The following is a 20,001-nucleotide window of genomic DNA, read 5'->3' on the forward strand; positions in this document are numbered from 1 at the left end:
TGATAAGTACAAGTGAGTAGAGAAAAACAAATTTATAAACATAAAAATATACTTAATTCAAAAAATTTGTTATCAAAGTTAATGAAAAGTATTTTTGTCGAAATAATGAATTATTAAGTGTGTAAGATATTACCACTAAGGGATTTTAAGTTTTGCATCATCCTCAAGCTTCAATAAAAACATCAACTAATGATCATCACTTTCAAGTAAAAATCTCTGCAATTTAGACTTAATTATAGTAAATCTAATCAATAACGTTATAGAAAAAAGTAAGGTTAAGAATAATTACATAAAGTTATTGGGTTAGATAGTTGGAAATCGAGCAATTGTAATTTAACATGTATGAGACCAATTATTATCTTCAAAATTGGAAGTATTTACTATATTAATAAGAATTAAATACAAGATGACTGTTTTGCCCTTGATGAATTTTGGTACCATCGATGTACATTGAGAAATAAATAGAATAATTAAGAAGATATATCATGTTGATTTGCAAACATATATGATGGTTAGTGCATAAGTTATGGCTTTAAATTTGGGAAGGATTTGAAATTTACATTAGGGATAACACAAATTGGTGAATGTTTGAGCAGAAACATTGATGGACAACGTGTTTGACCAAACATTGGTCAAGATGACATAAACAATTTGATCTAAGGGTGGAAAAGGTATAAGTGAAACATAATAAAAAATATTTATTGCTTTAGATGATGAAATAAAGTTTCTCTTTTAGACATAGAATTCAATCTTTTATTTTCTAAGTGTAAATGTCTTACACTTGGGTTGTGGTGACTTAGTAAGACATGTGGAAGATATGGTGGATAACCTATTAACTCATGTTCAAATCATGGCACTACTCAACCTCTATGGCCATAGAGGTTCGCCTGCAGTGTCTCCAGGGCATGAGGCAAAGCTTCATGTTCACCGATAAAATGTTAAACGAATCAGATTACAACGCATATATTTGTAGTACATAAAAATATGTTAGTTGATCAACTAAAATATAAAAAAGAATCTAATAAGTGTAGTGTTTGTAGTATGTTTCATAAAAGAATGTTACTTGTTCTATGTTATTTTTTTTCCAATTCAACAATGATTTTATTATCAACATTGAAGTTTGAGATTCATAATCATAAACGTTGTTCTTCAAATTATAATGAGAAATTCGAATTTTGAATGCCAACTTTTTATCCAAAAGTAATTTCAAAGCAGACGGATAAATCTTCATATTACTCTCCTAAAAATGAAAAAATTAACGGTTATAAAAATAGACAAACAAAAAGTAAAAATTAGTTTTATGTAAATGAAGTTAATATCGATAACCCCATTAAACTTTTGAAGCAACTCTTGTGTGTTTTTTTGACCAGAAGTTTCTTTGCGTCACGATCAAATAACGTAAATGACATCACGCTGATAAAGTCTTATACTATAATGGTGATTTTGAAACTAAAACCATTGATATAATCAAATTCAATAATATAAAATTAGAAAATTTAATCGAAGATTATAATAATATGTGTAAAAGAGTTATTGAAAACCTTGGAACAACATATATGTCTTTGTTCATGCAAGTTGAAGTGTAACAATACAAAACTTCTTTATCTTTTGGTACGTGCGACTAGCTTTGTCATCATGCATTAAAATGACTTTTATGGCTTTTTCTTGACAACTATAGGTCAACACATTAAAAAATCGATATAAAGGGTATAATTTTGTTTATGTAACTAAATGAATGAAAGTAATATGCTTAAAGTAGATTGATTAATTTTTTTCATGACCTCTCAACAAGAACATAGTAATAACAAATAATAAGAACATAGTAAATGCAAGAAATTAGAGAAGAATAAGGAGAACAGAGTAAAGTAAGAGCTTGGAAAAAAAGGAATTAGAGAAGAAGATTGCTCAAGAAGAACACTGTAAATCATAGGTCTCAATCCAAAATCGTAAGAATAACCACTTCAGTGTAATCGTATATATAGGGTGTTTTTAAATAAAGAAATTATTATCTTCTAAAAATTTTGGGATCCTAAGATATCATCTTAAAGATTTTCGGCTATTCATCTAGAAAAAAAAAAGATATCAGCTATATTAATTCAAAACTTCAAATTAATTGACTTTCTTATTTAATCAGTTTTAGAATTCAAACAATTATCTCAGAATGATTCATTTTATGTGAGATATACTTGAAGATAAATTATGAATAATATTGGCTTTAATTTTATCTCTAAAATATTTTGCTGATTGGTGGGATTATATTAGATTATATAGGTTAATAACTTAATTATTGATATGCTTGTTTAATGAGTTTTTTAAAAAAAAAAATAAATAATAAAATGTAAACAACTTTGAATTTAGAAATCAAAAGCTATAAATAAGGAAGTTAAATTAAGAACAATATTAATTAGAAAAACCGATATTTTGTATATAAATAGAATGATATGTTTCAATTGATAAAAATAATTACTGAATTTAAAGATTCTATAATTATTATAGATTTTATAATTAAATGTAATTGTATTTCAATTTTATTTGTGGAAGATGATGTCAGCAATTTGATCTAAAGCTAGAAACGTAGGATTAAAACATAATCAATGACTCTAATTGCTTCATTGATGAATTAAAGATTATCTTTTAATAATATTTAGAGATGTATCAAATGAATTATAAAAAATAAAAACATAATATCACAAATATGCATTTAATTTAATCTTATGAAAATCAATAACATCTGTCTTTATTATTTGATAGAGACATATCGTTGTCATCTATTTCACCATTGCAACACTAATTTCATTTTCATATTTCACCCATGAAAAAGTCACTGTTTCGATCGAATTCAACACCGCCTTCTTCTGCTGTTGTTAATTTAAACCCCCATTATTTCTCTCTCTAACGACCCGTTTCTTTCTCTCTCCTCCTCCTCTTTGTAATCGCTTCTTGCTTATCTGTCTTTCCACAACTTCTCGATCCTCTGAAATACAATAAAACAAAGCCCTAAATCAAGAACTACAAAGTGACAACACAAAAGGCATTCGAAAGACAGGTAAGCCTTTCAATTGCGTGCTGTTTAATTTATTATTTTCGGCGATGGTTGCTTTTTGAGTTTTTGAACAAGGGTTTGCTGTGATTCCTGTTGGCCTGTTCAATTAGATTCTAAAGGAACCCTTTAACCGCTTCCTTATAGTCTTTGATTACCGGATCGTCTTTGGTTTGTTAGGCGTTACGCTACAGATTGAATCTTTCTAATTGATCTTCAATTGGGTTTCATTGTTGAATCTTTGTGCGATTTCCCCATTTGGGTTTCGTTTCCCCTAATTTTTAATTTTATTGTCGGCGGCAACATCTCATTCTTGTTGAAAACCAGTACTCAATTTCTTCTTTTTTTGTTGGATTTGTTTGTTTTCTGGTTATAATTTTAACACGGCGATGGATCCCCGTCGTCCTCTTTGTGGTTTAGTGGTAAGAGTTCATGCGATTGTTAAAATTCGAAACATGTGGTTGAGATCTTTGATATCTAACTCATCTATAGATACATATACATAGTCACACTTTATGATCTTTCCTATTAAGTCCATATCGCTGATAAAAGAGATTGATTTCGATGAAATTCTTATGCAGGCAGACGCCCCTCCTCCTGGACACTTTTTACGTTTGGGAAAACCAAGGGCTCAAGACGATCTAATTTTGAGGAAGAGAGATAGGATGCGGAGGTGGCTGTGTTGTACTTGTCAAGTTGAAGAGTCTTATCCTTCAAATGAAAATGGATTGATAAAAAACCACAATGATCACAATGATGGTATGTTTTTTATAACTTAAATCTCTTAATAAGTTCTGTAATGGCAACTAGATGATAGTTTTTTTTTTTTTTTTTTTTTTTTTTTTTTTTTGAATGTAGGGCCACATAAGGACTCAAAACTACCACCTCCTGTGAAACATGATGCTCAGAAAGCAGTGCCAACAATTGAAGTGCCTTCACTTTCACTCGATGAATTGAAAGAAAAAACTGAGAATTTTGGATCAAAGGCATTGATTGGTGAAGGTTCATATGGAAGGGTTTATTTTGCAAACTTAAATAATGGAAAAAGTGTTGCTGTGAAAAAACTTGATGTTTCTCCAGAAGCTGAATCAAATTCAGAGTTTTTGACTCAGGTAAAGTCAACTATGAACTATCCTTTCCTATTTCAATTTCTTACTACAAACAACATTGTACTTTTATGAATAATGTTTTGTTTTTCTTTGGATTCAAGGTTTCAATGGTGTCAACACTGAAGCATGACAACTTTGTTGAGTTGTGTGGTTACTGTGTTGAGGGAAATACACGTGTCTTGGCTTATGAATTTGCAACCATGGGATCTCTACATGACATATTGCATGGTATCTGAACTTTTCATTTTTCATAGTTTAATAATTAATAGTAGTTTGTATATATGTTTTTAAATGTATGTATATGTGATGTATACATACAGGTAGGAAGGGGGTGCAAGGAGCACAACCAGGTCCTGTGCTTGATTGGATGCAAAGAGTAAGGATAGCTGTTGATGCAGCAAAAGGGCTGGAGTATTTGCATGAAAAGATTCAACCTTCAATAATTCACAGAGATATTAGGTCAAGCAATGTGCTACTTTTTGAAGACTTGAGAGCCAAAATTGCAGACTTTAACCTTTCAAATCAAGCACCAGATATGGCTGCTAGATTGCATTCAACTCGTGTGTTGGGAACTTTTGGCTATCATGCACCAGAGTAATAATAATAATAATGTTTCTAAAAACCCTTTTTCATGTTGATCATAAAAGAAAAAAAGAAAATCTTTAACTAATGAAAATGTTTTTGTGTAGATATGCAATGACTGGACAGTTGACACAAAAAAGTGATGTGTATAGCTTTGGGGTTGTGTTGCTTGAGCTTCTAACTGGTAGGAAACCTGTTGATCACACAATGCCACGTGGACAACAAAGTCTTGTCACTTGGGTCAGTTTCTTTTTCATCATATTTACTTTCAATTTCACATTTTTATTCTTGAGTTGATATGAAAGGTGAAATAAAGATGAGACCCCACAAAATGTTTACTTATTTTTTTGGGGGTAAATTATAAGAAACAACTAATTTTGTTTTTTCTCACATAATAATTAAATTAATAATATAATAATATAATATATATATAGGCTACACCAAGGTTAAGTGAAGATAAGGTGAAGCAATGTGTGGATCCAAGGCTCAAGGGAGAGTATCCTCCAAAAGCAGTTGCAAAGGTAGGTGTAGTTCAGACTGTTTGATACCACAATTAGCTGAGCCTGACTCGGTCAAACTTTGACTCAATCAGACATTGACTTAATCAGGCTCTTAACTAAAAGAAGATGTGTTTTGTTTTGATTTGTTTTGTTTTGTATGATGTTGCAGTTGGCAGCTGTAGCTGCATTGTGTGTGCAGTATGAGAGTGAGTTTAGGCCAAATATGAGCATTGTTGTGAAGGCTCTTCAACCACTGTTGAGGGCTCCTGCACCTGTTGCTGCTGCTGCTGCTGAAGTCTGATAATAATAATAATGTCTCAAATCGAAAATCGAAAATCTCACATAAATGGATTATTATGTTTTGGTTGATGGTGGGAGCTATACGCGCGCATATATAATAGTGTTTTCTTTGGATTTATATTTCTTTTTTATTTCTTTTGGTTTGAGGATGGAAGGGTGTGGACATGTTTTGCATAGCTTTGGTTTGTCAAGATTTGTTTAATAATGGAAACATGGTTTGAGGGTGATTCAAGTAATTTACTTTTTGTTTTTGGTGTTACATATTTTGGTGGTGTTCTATGTTTTTCCATCTCTCTACTTATGTTTACAGCTTTTGATGAAAACTTTTTTAAAGTCCGAAAAGATATGAAAATTTCGAAGAGGACAAAAGGATCTCTGAGTTAAACCGATATTAGAGCATCTCTAATGGTTAAATTATGTTTTAACTTAAAGTTGTTGTTACCTCATTATCTATTAATTTTGACGTCTAAATATATGACTTCTTCAATAGTTTAACTTATTTTAATAGATTTTTCTATAAATTCTATATATATATATATATATATATATATATATATATATATATATATATATATATATATATATATATATTAAATCCCGTGGGATGCATGAATAGTAATGTTTTCAACTTCTCATTTTTGACACATGATTTTTAAATTGGTCCTTTGTTTCATTTGTTTTTTAATTTTGCCACATAATTTTAATAATAGATTGTCAAATTTCACAATAATATTTTCAGCTTCTCAATTTTGCCACATGTTTTTTAAATTGGTGTCTTTTTTTAATTTGTTTTTTTAATTTTGCCACATAAATTTAATAATAGATTGTCAAATTTCTTCCATTGACCGGGTCAATATTGTTTCATGTGTGAGGCGGTCCATCACGGACTCAAATTCCTATAGAAGCTTTGCATAAAATTCTACCGTCTCTACGTTCCAATCACCCATCTCCACCACGATTTCATTTATGTTCTATCCGTGGTTGGAGAATGTGTTCTCCATCGTCTTCGTTTTTCTCTGCGTCTCCTCCGTTCCGTTCTGCACCATGGAATTTTTTTTGGAGTTGCCTTGCTTTTAAAGCCGACTGCCGTTTGTACAATTTGTAGTCCTAATTCCAGTCCCTTGCAGAGGCTGTCCCGGCGAGGTCGAAGCCTCCAACAAAAAGCATTTCCGACCCATGCGGAGCATGGGTCCTTTTCCTAGTTTAACTAATTTACCTTCATCTGCTTAAAATGTGTTATAGAACATTTAATTTAATTAATTACTTTTAAACACAAACCATATCTTAATATGAAAATATAAAATATTATTATATCAAGTCTTTATTTATATACCTAAAATATAAAAGATTATTATGTTTTACTTATAAATATACAATAAAAACATTGAAAATCCAAAAGACAAAATCCAAGAATTTTAAAAGAGAGAGGAGAAAGGCTAGAAAAATTGGTTTTCTCGACTTTTATGTAGAGTATGTACAATTTTTCTGAGGCCTATAGGGGTCTTTATATATCTATTATTTTTTCAGATAACCATAATTTGAATCAATTAATTAATCAAATTTAATTTTGATTCAAATCTTTTCCTTATTTGTTAACTAACCGACTAGCTTTTAGAAAAAATTTGGAACCTCCATAAATCTGTCCGCTTTATGGACCATCCAGAATATTCCTATTGCTAAACAATTGAACAATTACCATTCGGTCCATACACCTTCAAATTAAATCTAATTGCTTTCAAATTAATTCTAATTAATTTTAACTAGTTTCTAATTAATTTATTAACCTATAATAAACTAATAAACTATTTATCTCAATCTCGCTAATTAGTTCTAGCTATTTTAACTCTTGAGGGAAACCCAAAAATAACTTTGTTATTATTCCTAAAGTTATACCAATTAGTCATGGCATTGGACACATATTTCCAATAGTCTCTCACTTGGACAAGTCATTAACTACTATTGGTCAAATAATATTCGAATACCCAACAAAGCATGCTTTCCACAACAACTATCAAGCTTTGATCTAATTAAAAGTCAGTCCTTAGATTAGTGATCAATTATTCTTTTGTTCTACAAGATATTATTGTGAATTGAGTCATGGATAATAAATCAAACTAACAGTTCAACTTTTAGTTTCTCGGTTTCCGATGTATGATGATCAAATCAAACTACTAATTGAACATATCAATTCAATCTGGGTCATACCTAACACTTTAATGTCATCGTCAAATCACTGAGAGGCCCACGATATCGCTTTTCCCACTAAGACGAAAAAGGAACAAATAAATTTTGACTACGTAGCTTTTGTCTACTCGTTAAATCATGCATAGACTTACCTGAAATGACCACTAGTTACATGTAGCATTTAAGTAAGACTAATACACAACCAACTTGAATCCAAATAACTAAAATATCTCTCCATTTAAAGAATAAAAGATATTACTATTAGAATCACTTGTGATTAAATCCATGAAGTAATCTCTTTGAGCATGAGTTTCTCCAATACTTAAATCACTATTATGCACTCATGAACATTAGCAACAATCTCCATGCCATGTCTAATAACTATAGGCAATCTACTAACACTTCACGACAATTTTAATTCAATACTTACCCCAAGAGTAAGATCGATTATGGAGTTTGAGTATATTAATACTCAGGAAGTGGGGATCTAAACATGCAAAAACGAAACACGATAATAAACTAATTGTAAATGGTATCACATACTTGAACATAAATAAATCTCCATTACTTAATCACCATAACAATTACAAAATTCATTTCATTTTTCTAAATGTTTGAAATTAATCAACTAAATACTAAACTTTACATCATCTCTCATGCATATGCTCCTAGCATGCTAACTATGTATTTCCGTGGTCATCCCTTTTTTGTGAATGGGTCAGCTAACTTTTCCTCTGATGGTATTCATCTCACAATTAGATCTCTATCTTTTACTCTATCTTTAATGTAGTTGTATTTCCTCTTTATATGCCTCGACTTTATCTCACGTCGTGGCATGAAGCGCACCGCGGCGTGACATGACTCAAATTTTCGATTTCTTTAGTTTCACCAATGCGCATATAGTAGAAAATCTTAGGCTCTGATACCACTGATGAGTTTTCTAGATTACATTAAATCATAATTGAAAATGGCTCCAAAACTCTTTAATTTAATCGGAAGTTGAAAAATCCAGAAACTACCAGATTACGTTCCAACTGCAGAATGGCACGCCTTAAGATTTCATGGTTGTGGAATGGGAAATTGATTGATATGATGAGGACTCCATTCCATGACTGTGGAATGGAAAGTGTAATTATTCTGCGGATGTGGAATGTCATGAGTGAATGTTCAAAATTTAAATTTCTCGTTTTCTTCAATCTTGCTCCGATACTTCTGAAACTTTGCAGGGAGCTTCCTTGATCATCCTAAGCATGCCCAAATCCTCAAACGCCCTTGAAACACCCACAAAATGGTGAAAATTAGATATATCCTCGAAAATGTAAAATGCATGCAAAGTTGAACTTCATTTAGTTATTAAAATCCAAACAAGCTCTTAGATCAAATCACTAAAAGACTTTACGTTCATGCAATTATTACCAACAATGCCAAATATTCCTCATAAGTTCAGGAATATGAACATCTAATAGTTGATTACGCTAATTTTGATTCTAATGAAACCAATTAAGTGCTTGTTACCAATTGCAAATCATAAAACATATACGAATTTCATAATTTGATTAACAACCATGATATGAACCCTAATTTTATTGATCAAGTGAAAAAGAGTACAAATCAAGTATATAATGAAGACCAAAGTAAATATTACTAGATAATAAACATGAAATTAGGCCACATCACAATCTAACAACAAGTAATTAGGAATCTAGAATCGGAAATGCATAAAAAAGTTAGCCACACATCGTTGAATTGAGGTATAGATTCAACAAGTTTAATCCTTAAACAAACTTACAAAATCAAAGAAATAATTTTTACAAAACACTTAATGATGATATGTTCTTCCCAAAATTGCCTCTCCGAGTGTAAGTTCGAATTTCTCTTGAAAACGGCCCTGAAACTCCTTTTAATCGGAACTTGAAAAATCCAGAAAACTATCAGATTACTTTCCACGGCCGCGAAATGGTATGCCTTGAGATTCCACGGCCGTAGAATAAGAAATTGATTGATATGCTGAGGACTCCATTCTACGACCGTGGAATGGACAATGTAATCATTCCACGGTCGTGGAATGTTCTAAGTGAATGTTCAAAATCTAAATTTCTTGTTTTCTTCAATCTTGCTCCGATACTTTTGAAACTTTGCAGAGAGCTTCCCTTGACCATGCTAAGCATGCCCAAATCCTCAAACACCCTTGAAACATCCAAAAGAAATGGTGAAAAGTAGATAGATCCAAAAAAAAAATGTCCCGAAAAATATAAAATGCATGTAAAGTTAAGCTACATGCCATGCAATACTTGAATTAAACATGAAATGAGCTTGTAAAAATGTGCACTTTATGCACCTAACATACATCCAGATCTATAAACTTTTCCGTCTTCATAATGTCTTCAATCTAGCGTTTTGGTTTTTCAAGTGTGGGTGCACGACAAATCTGAAAAATCGGACGACCACCATAGCTGTTATCCTAAAAAAACTTAGTTCGGGCAACGCGTAGATCTGGAAACCCTTGTTTTTGGCTTCGAAAAATAGATGGTTCAAAGATGATGTTGCTATGATGTGATATTTGTGCTCCGACGAGTGTTATGTGTTGAATTAGGTTTGTGTGTTGGGTCTTGTATATCAGATTTCGGGTTTTGTATATCAGATCATGAACATATGTATGTATTTGATACTTTGGTCTCATCTATGTTTAATCATTTCAAGGTTAATCATTTTTAGGTTCATCATAGTATATGTGTACTATGAATCAGGTTCATGTTTGTGTTCTTGTATATAAGATTTCTGGGTTTTTATTGTATTCTTGTATGTTAGATTTATGATTTTTGTGAGACGGAGAGTTATGTATGTGTGTGGTGTTTGTAGAGCTAGTAAACTTTCTGACGACTGAAGTTTCCGATGATTAAGGTTACAAATGAAGCATCAATGTTAGCGACGGTGGTGGCCGGTGATGACGGTGGCGGTGGCGGTGATGTTGATCGATGGTGGTGGTATGTTGCATTGTAAGATTTTTCAATGTATGTATGTATGTATGTGTGATTTTTGAGAGAGAGAGAGAGAGAGAGAGAGAGAGAGAGAGAGAGAGAGAGAGATGTATGTTGATTTCTAGATTTTAAGTTTTTTTTGTATTTTTGTTTTCTTTGGTGTGTATGTATGAGAGATAAGAGATAGGTAGATATAGAATAAATAGTGGTGGTGGTGGCAGAGAGTGGTGGATAACGGTGGTGGGTCGATATTTGTTTGTGTGAAAAAAAGAAAGGATGAGAGGAAAAAGATGAGGGTAGAGATTCTAATTGTGTTCATGAGAGAGAGAGAGAGGACCATTTGTGTGCAAAAAACAAAGGATATTTTTGAAATTTAACAAAACTTAACAGAACTTGTTAAGAGAGTTAGTCACAAGGACCATTTATGTGCAAGGTTTGCTCCGTAGGGACCATCTCAAGGAAAAAAGTTTCGTAAGGACCATATCAGGGAAAAACTATAAAGCTAAAGGACCATCCGTGTAATTTGTTCTTTAATCAAAAAAGTATTTAAATAAATAAAAAAAACTGAAAAGATAAAAAGTAAAGGCAAAAGTATCGTTATAAAAAAGCTTAAAGTGAATTAGACTAAATTCATAACAAAATAAAAAAAAACTAAATTTACAACAAAATAAAAAGTTGGGATAATGACTTGATAGGATAATATACTTTTTGAAATGTACATATTTAGTTCTTATTATTTTTTTTTTTGTAAAATAAACCCTTATACACCGGATTTTATAGGTTTTGCTGACGTGGAAGGGTTTATTTTACAAAAAAAAAAAAATAAGGACTAAATGTGTACATTTCAAAAAGTATCTTACTCTATCAAGTCATTTTCCCTTTCTTTTATTTTGTTGAAATGAAATACCCAGGTGGCATCCACATATCCACAACGAGATTTTTCTAACTTTTATTCATCATGAAAAGAGGGAGAACCCCGATCTCCGGCGACTCCTTTGTGTGTTCCTACATATCACTGGTAGCAAGGAGGAATGATGGCAAAAACAACAAGGTTGAAGGGGGAGGCAGGAGGAAGTAGAGACGGTAGTTGGCGGCGAGGAGCTGCTCTGGTAGCCCCCTCGTCGATTTTTTCTTCTTTTTCTGGCAACATATCTCAAAGATGGAGGCAAAGAGAGACAGATCGGAGAAACACAACAGGTAAAGGGTGTTTGGATGTTGCTGTTCGACCGGAAGGAAGAGAGACGAGAAAGAGAAGGGTCGTCGCCCTTTTCTTGTTGCTGGAGGATCACCCACCTCTGGTGACTAAGCTAATTAATTGCTATTTAGTGCTACTTGTGCTTCCACATCAGCAAAACCTGTAGAATCCGGTGAAAAGGACTTAATGTGTACATAATAATAAAGTATAAGGGTTTATTTTATAAAAAAAAAAAAGAATAAGGACAAAATGTGTAGAATTCAACAAGTATCTTACCCTATCAAGTCATTTCCCTAAAAGAAAATTCGTATATGACCGGTATACCGGGTATAGCCGGTCACAATGATTGCATTGTTACAAAAAATAAAGTATAAATGTTTATTTTACAAAAAATAAAAAATAAAAAAAATAAGGACTAAATGTATACATTTCAAAAAATATCTTATCCTATCAAATCATTATCCCAATAAAAGTTTGAGCTTCAATCATAGTTCAAATTTTTTTGGATAATAATAATTTTCAGCTAATCATGGTTTTGTCAAAATTATAAATTTATATCGAATTTCACTGATTTTATTTTATTTTTTATTTTTGTTTTTAATTTTTTAGTTTTTTAATTATTTTTTTGGCAAAATACTTTTTAGTTTTTACTCTTTCCTATAAATCAGCTGGGAAATAAGCACTTCTAAAACCTTCTCCGCTCTAAACCCCATAGACCGTAAGATGGCCGAAGTTTCGTCCGCTTTGGAATCAGGAACATCAAATACTTCCTCAGATGATATGATCATCAAGAGTATTCAAGAAATCATCGACGCCCAGGTGGGTTTGGTCCCTAGAGACAAAAAAGATAAACTAGAACTTCATGAAGTCAATTTATCGAGTTCATTCGATCAAATTGACGATTTACACATAGAACAAGGGCTAGAATTAGTTCAAAACGGCGGCATCCCGGTCACAAAACTCAACCATTCATTACATATTGGAGTGATTAATGAGGGCAAAGAGGAACAAATTGTGGGTTTGAGGGGTAATTCGAATAGGAACGATGTGAAAGAAGGCAAGAAGGAGAAACGGCCTCGAAAAAGGGGAAAAGGTTTGAAACAGAATCCGATTCCTGATTTCGAAAGGCAAAGTGTGTGTGATTGCGACAAGAGGGGTGATAGGGCAAGAGTGGTGTACATTAACGAAGAAATGGAGGCTTTGAGGTATGTAGGGATTGATGAACAAAAGAAGAAGTGGATTGAGGCTTACTGTGGGCTTGGACCTGATGCATCCAAGGAGTACGATGCTTTAATTGGTTCTGCGCATGCCAATCAGGATGAAAATTATGTGAATTTTGATCCTCGACCTCAATTCGCCAACAAAAAAGGTACTGTTCTTAATTTTCTTGCTATATTCTTAATCATGTAGCTTCCAGTTTCCACTATATGCTATGGCATTTATTCTTGAAATGCAATTGTTGATGTTTTTGTGTAACTTCAGAATCTATTTCGACTGAAGTGGAGCATGGTGTAAAAGGTAGTGATTTAGATGGAGAGGAAGATTACTATGATGAGGAAGACAGCGATTCAGATCATGTTAGCATCCAAAGACCTGCATTTATGGTCACTGGAGAACCTGATTTTGATTCAGGTCCTCCACAAGATGGGCTAGAATATCTTAGGCGAGTAAGGTAATGTTCCACTTCCCTCTTTCTTTCTGTTAAAAAGACTTGTTTTCATATCTTCAAGTTAAAGACTCATGTCCTTTATTAAATCATCATTCAAGTTACCATTTTTTTAAAGTACTAATGGCCTCTTTTGTGCATAGATGGGAGGCTGAGCATATCCCAAAAGTGAAGGTTGTTAAGGTTGAAAGAAGTGTTTTGATCAAAGAACAAACTGTTTATATGCCCAACATCCCTGATATTGCAGCATGTCCTGAGCATTTAATGCCATCAAAAGAATGGGAAGATGCTTTCCTTGCTGACTTTTCAAAGCTAAGGCTTGTAAGTTTGTTCTCCCCTTTCCATTTGATTGTGTAGAAAATGCACAGCTATATTTTGATCTGAGATGGGATTTTGGTTTATAAATTGTTTGGCTTTTTGTATAATTTCAGGCATTATCTCAGGATGAAACTTCTGCATCTGTATTTTCTGAAGAAATGGAATCAATCCCTGTTTCCCAAAGTGTTCTTGACAGTGTAATTCAAGAAAATCTTGATATCTGTCATACAGATGATGTCATTCAAGAAAATCTTGATTCCTGTCAAACGGAGGACAAAACCGTCATTTGTGACTGGCCTAGGTTGCAGAACATTGTAGAGATGGAACCTGTGGCTCGTGTGATAATGTTAAGGAAACGGATAACATCAATGGAGTCAATGAGTTCACTGTGTAGAAATGATTGTGCATGGCTGTTTGCTCTTTGTGCAGCCATTGATACTCCTTTAGATGCTGACACAAGTGCTTCACTTCGTTGCTTGTTAAGAAAATGTGCAGCTTTGAGAGCTGAAAAATTGGATCTTGATGATGAAGTTATTATGCTTAATATCTTGGCAACTATTTCGGGAAAGTATTTTGGGCAATTAGAAAGTAATTAAGTTGAAAGACATGATATGATGGTGACACAGTTTTGAGTTTTGATTATGAAGATAACACAATAGAGTTCTGATATGAGATGGGATTTTGAGAAATATGATCTTTTGAAACTTGTATTTGTTTCAAGATTGATGCTTTTTCAGTAATTTGATTATGAAGCTCAACAATAGAGTTGGGAACTGAGATGGGATTTTGAAAAAGTTTTTTTTTTTTTTCAATTGGCACTTGTTACACGATTGATCTTTTATTAGTAATTTGATTATGAAGCTCAAATATCTTTTTGAGAAGTTTAAAAGCTACTTTTTAGCTTATAAGTTAGTATGATAAGCTACTTCAATGGTCTCACCAAACACTAAATTGCAATAAGCTTAAAAGATAAACTAGCTTATAAGTGCAAAATAGAATCTAAGTGAATATTTGGGTACATAGGAAATTTATTGTTCTCCTTATAATCTACTTTTGTGATTAACTGGTTGATCTAATTATGATTTACCAACTTATATTCAGGTTGATTTTGATCAGAATTATTTTATTTCAATTTTGTTTTGTTAAAAGATATTTTGGTTATTTATTTATTTCATATAGATTATGATCAAACCAAAGATTTAGGGTGGGATGAGGAAGTAATTTAATTACAAAAATAAGCTCATCTATCACAAATAATTACTTTTTAAATAAATATCATGTAAAATAGGCTTGGCGAAATAATTTTTGAGTGGTATCTTACTACAAAATAGTTTTGAGTAGTTTCTACTAACAAATACCTTTTTCTATATGACATCATTATTATGCAAAAAATGGATTTTGTAAAAGAAAAGGTGATTTTGTGAAATTCATTATGTAAAATTGGTAATAATTTTGTTGTTATATTTGGTTAGAGAAACAATGACAAGAATAGTCATTTTTCTTTGATTTTTTTTAGAAAAATAAGCCAAAATTTTTAAGAAATACAGAATGGGGATGGACAGTTGTAAAAAAAAAAAAAAAACAGCAAGAAGGCTCTAAAAAGTTTTTTGGTTTTTTGAGCCCCCTATGAACCTTATACAAGGAGAATTTTCTCTTACTTTATTTATTTAGTTATTCTGATTTTACCTTTTACAAGACTTGGATGTGTGCTTTCATAATTACAAATTTGAAAAACAAAAATAATACAAATCAATCGTTTAAAACTGGATAATCTAAAATTTTAACTACTCCAAAAGCTTAGTCATATTACTCCTAAATAACAAATATGTGGTGCACCCACCACTACAATTCACGTACAAAAGGAGAAAACAGAACAAGATGTTCAAAGGGCAGGGGACCACTACCAATCACAATGATCCTGCTGAGGTGGAGGAAGGGCAGGGGTATATTGGGAATTAACAGCCAAAGTGGGCAGTGCGGTTATAAGAAGTGGGGGGCAGAGCATTTTAGGCAGGCAGAATATTTTTAGAAGATTCATCTTCTTTTAGGAGACCATAGCATCTCGAATCGCTATATCTATCCTGTTCTTCATTTGTTTCCAATTGTTCTTATTTGTCCCTGTTGTTTCTTTGAACATTGCGTAATAGAAAGTTGATTCCGTTGTCATTACTGTGTTCTATTTATCAAGTCAGTAAGTTCATAACAAAATACTTAAAAAATCACATGTATTGAAGAGAAATGACAAATAAGAATTTTACAATTAACAATTTAACATGAAACACGTTCATACAAACTTATTACAATCTTTATAATACAAAAAGCAAACACAAAAACCAATTTATATAAGTCTTGTCTGTAATATTCATTTAAAAAAAGAACAAAAATTCACAAAAATAAATAATAACATTTAGGAAACAAAACGATTCTGAATCTATAAACCGAAGAATCAATCCATCCATCAATCCCCAGCTTCACATTCACAAACTACTAAGCCCCAACCTAAACATTTCACACCAACATTCATTCATTCAAAGGGCACCATTTTTTTTATTATTATTTCAAGAATCCAAAGCTTTAACTAGAAGCCGCCTTTTTTGGAGCTGCTGGGTTGAAGACTTTCTGTTCAGCACATGTGAGGACATCGTGGGCCCCAGCTTCCTCTCTCCCAACACCCATTAAATCAAGGTAATACAAGTAATGTGTAACAATGGTGTTCATGTCATCAATGTCACCTTTTCCACATACACGTTCACCATAAAGGATGTTCATGGTGAGCCCAAATCCAGGTGTCCTGTGGGACAAAGTGTCGTTCTTGGTGGGCTTCCAGTTCCCAACCATGGCATCATGGGCTGATGGTTGACCTTTCTTTAATGGAGTCAACCATTGAAACATTGCAGCTTGGAAAGCTAAAGTTGCATTTTGTTCGATGTATTCAGGGTGGTGGAGAAGGTCCACATGTAGGCAGTCACCAATGTATCCGTAGTTGTAGTTCCTGACAAAGGGTAAAATGGTCATTTACTGTTGATTCAGACAGTTCGTTACTCCAAGAAAGAAACAGTCTTTGTTCATAGAGTATTTGCTCCAAAGATGGGAAAAAAAAGAAACAACTCTTGAAATTGGCTTAACGAGGACAGGACTTGTTGAGAAAGGGTAAAATGGTCATTTAGTGTTGGTTCAGACGGTTCATTAGTACAAAAAGAAATAGTTTTTGCATTGTTTATCCATTCAGCACTCAAAAAAAAGAGAAAGAGGCCTTAATTGTCTTAACGGGGACAGGAATTGTTGAGAAGGGTAAAATGGTCATTTAATAATCTTATTAAGAAAGAAGGAAGATTAAGATACCAATAGATGGGGAGAGCACCACGACCATAATAGTCGGCTCCAGGGGCACAAGGGTAAGTGTATTTGTAGCTCTCATCACAATAATCTTGATTAGGGCTCATTTCTCTATTGTAGCATAATCCCCATGCTGTGGGCCCACCCGTTGCCACTCCATATCCACCTACAATAAATAATCTTGTCATGATTGCAAACTTCAAGTAATCATATCACATTTCATGATTCAAACAATGCATAACAAGATTCCTCATCAATCAAGATTCAAGAAAGAAAGGTCAAAGTATAAACTTACATGAAGTTTGACTTCCAATATGAGCAAGAAAAGCAGCAATCTCCTTCATCTGAGTTGTCTTATTACCAGTGGTACCAAATCCAAGAGGCTGATAAATAGCTGAAGCAATAATAAAAGACTTGAAATCCCAAAAACCTGCAGCTTGTGCCACAGGGCTATTCCTCTTTGAGAAAACATTCTCAAATTGATAATAATCAAAATATTGAGATATTGTCAGATTACAACAATATTCAGACCACCCTTTACATTCCCAACCCTGATCACATACTTTCTTTCCCTTTATCTTCTTCACTGTTACAGGTGAAGTATCAGCATCCACAATTGATGCTATCACAAACAGTAAACATAACACTAAAAGACAAATATTCTTTGTCCCCATTCTTCTTTTCTGCAATAAAGATAGCAAAAACAGAAAACCCGTTAAGAAATTGAGCTCCTTTCGTTGAAAAGATTTGAAAGGGGATAAAATTAAGAGATACCCAGATGCTTTTTTGTTTACCTGATGATAAATTAAGATACTTTTCTTGTTAAGTGAGTGTTTTTTGTAGAAAAGAATAAGAGAGATTAATGTGATGTGGGTGGAAATTTTTTTGAGAAAAAAATAGGTTAGTATTTCTTCTTTATTGGGATTTTAGTGAAAATGAATAGAAAAAACAAGGATATAAGATGAATCATAATCTCAAATGAGCTGAAGAGCAATAAAACAATATATCCAGTAATAAGTCGAGATACTTTTTTTTGTTTATTTGGGCACTTGGTGATATTTTCTTGGAAAAAGCATGAATCATAAGACCTAAAAACTTATAGCGAATAACGGACTTTGTTTCCTTCTATGGTTTAAATGGAGATTTTGAGAAATACAGGATTTAAGATAAATCTCAATCTGAAATGAGCAAAAGATAGGTAAATTAATGAACCCGATAATAGATCAGTTCCTTTTCTATTTGGGCATTTTGTGAAAATATCTTGAGGAAACATGAATCAGAAAGATCTGATGCTATAAAGAACAGATGACAACCGAAACAGTGTACACAGTAACGAAACATTTCTTCTTTGTAAGATTGTAATGAAGATTACGATAAAAATCACAATCTCAACTGAGCAGAAGATAAATAAACCAAAATACCCAAATTATAAATCAGCTTACTTTCCATGATTATTTGGGCATTTGGCAAAAACAAAATACCCAATGATAAATCAAGTTCCTTTACTTGATAATCGGTGAAAATTTCTTGGAAACATGAAATTGAAAGACCCATATGCTAAATTTAACAATTTACAACTAAAGAAATTTACCCATAAACGAATTTTGTTTCCTTTCAGGGTTTTAAAAATACGAACCGAAAACAAAAGAGATCTGTGCGATTTCATGATAGTAGAATGTGCAACTTACTGAGAGTGGAGACTTCTCTCCACAGGATCTGAATTGTTTAATTGATTGAAATGCAATTGCTTTTTGTATGCAAAAAATCTTGCTTGTAGTTTTCCTTTGCCTCGAATTCAATGAAGGTGGAATGTTGTGTGTGTTAGATCAAGTATTTCTGTCAATGGAAGAATGGGTAGGGTGAGGAAATGAACGGTGGAGATTGACAGATGGGGTTCGGTTAGGGTGTATGAATCATGAAAGATGCTCGGTGTTTAATGTGGAACAGGCTGGATTTGGAATCAAGTAAACGTATGTGAAGCTTTGAAGACGACTCACCAACTGGAAATGAACTCGCCACCGACAACTCACCGCTCCACTTCTGTTATGTGACTCGGTGACTCGGTGAGTACTTGGATTTGCACTCGACTCGACTGTCGGTTTGTTTTTTCTTTTTTTAGTAACAGTGTCTTGTATTATAACTTTTTGACAAACATAAATGGCCCATGTGGTTCCGTAATCATACAACTTGAGTTCAACTCTATTTTATACTACTTGTTTTTTACCTTATTTTTTTAAGGATCTCTCTTACACACCATTAGAAATCCATTGTTAAGTTTTTATAAAAAAAAAATATACAACTTTATCATGTTTTGTCTTTTTGTTAATATGTAATTTTGTTTTTTACTAATTATTTTATATTAATATTTTCTAAAAACCACCTCTTCTCTCGTTACCCATCTCCCCATCAAGACATTTTTAATGTCCAAGAAATGATCCACATCGACCCATTATCAATTGCAATAGCGATGATGTTTAGAACCGGATCGGTTCGGAACCGGAACCGGTTTTCTTATTTATAAGAACCAGGAATCGGACCGTCGGTTCTAGCGTTAGTTCCGGTTTCAGTCCCGGTTTTTTGGTTATTTTTTAAATTAGAACAAATTGAAATGTTGTAGATGATATGTTACCTTTCAGAGCATATAAATGATTCAATATTTAACCAAATTATGAGTTATGACTTTTTACATTCTAAATAGAAGTACAAACACTAAATTACATGATAAAAAAAGAATCAAGTAATTCTGTCTTCATATGAATGAATTATGTGCATTTTAATAGCATGACAGATTCC

General features: G+C 32.7%; 3 protein-coding genes across 6 annotated transcripts; 2 read left to right on the top strand and 1 right to left on the bottom strand.

Moving 5' to 3' along the window:
- The first annotated feature begins 2,810 nt into the window (after positions 1 to 2,810).
- LOC111891229 (PTI1-like tyrosine-protein kinase 3) lies at positions 2,811 to 5,790 on the top strand. 2 transcript variants are annotated; one of them, XM_023887296.3, is made up of 8 exons: positions 2,811 to 3,046; positions 3,626 to 3,799; positions 3,899 to 4,152; positions 4,251 to 4,377; positions 4,470 to 4,743; positions 4,839 to 4,971; positions 5,166 to 5,252; positions 5,401 to 5,790. In XM_023887296.3, the coding sequence occupies exons 2-8, from the start codon at positions 3,706 to 3,708 to the stop codon at positions 5,530 to 5,532; spliced, it is 1,101 nt and encodes a 366-aa protein (XP_023743064.1). In that variant the 5' UTR covers positions 2,811 to 3,046; positions 3,626 to 3,705; the 3' UTR covers positions 5,533 to 5,790. The 2 variants fall into 2 exon arrangements, with proteins under 2 accessions (XP_023743064.1, XP_023743063.1); XM_023887295.3 differs by having other exon boundaries at positions 2,812 to 3,046; positions 3,622 to 3,799.
- Positions 5,791 to 12,525: 6,735 nt separating this feature from the next.
- On the top strand, positions 12,526 to 14,666 carry LOC111891230 (uncharacterized). Its single transcript, XM_023887297.3, has 4 exons — positions 12,526 to 13,257; positions 13,371 to 13,560; positions 13,698 to 13,875; positions 13,986 to 14,666. The coding sequence occupies exons 1-4, from the start codon at positions 12,612 to 12,614 to the stop codon at positions 14,466 to 14,468; spliced, it is 1,497 nt and encodes a 498-aa protein (XP_023743065.1). The 5' UTR covers positions 12,526 to 12,611; the 3' UTR covers positions 14,469 to 14,666.
- Positions 14,667 to 16,111: 1,445 nt separating this feature from the next.
- Positions 16,112 to 19,152, bottom strand: LOC111891231 (chitinase-like protein 1). 3 transcript variants are annotated; one of them, XM_023887298.3, is made up of 4 exons: positions 18,800 to 19,152; positions 17,504 to 17,891; positions 17,215 to 17,374; positions 16,112 to 16,864 (listed from the first exon to the last, which is right to left on the bottom strand). In XM_023887298.3, the coding sequence occupies exons 1-4, from the start codon at positions 18,872 to 18,874 to the stop codon at positions 16,447 to 16,449; spliced, it is 1,041 nt and encodes a 346-aa protein (XP_023743066.1). In that variant the 5' UTR covers positions 18,875 to 19,152; the 3' UTR covers positions 16,112 to 16,446. The 3 variants fall into 3 exon arrangements, with proteins under 3 accessions (XP_023743066.1, XP_023743067.1, XP_023743068.1); XM_023887299.3 differs by having other exon boundaries at positions 18,845 to 19,151; XM_023887300.3 differs by having other exon boundaries at positions 18,897 to 19,148.
- Between the last annotated feature and the right edge of the window lie 849 nt (positions 19,153 to 20,001).

Source organism: Lactuca sativa, chromosome 6 (genome assembly GCF_002870075.4).
Source record: "Lactuca sativa cultivar Salinas chromosome 6, Lsat_Salinas_v11, whole genome shotgun sequence".
In the NCBI taxonomy this organism is placed as follows: Eukaryota; Viridiplantae; Streptophyta; class Magnoliopsida; order Asterales; family Asteraceae; genus Lactuca; species Lactuca sativa.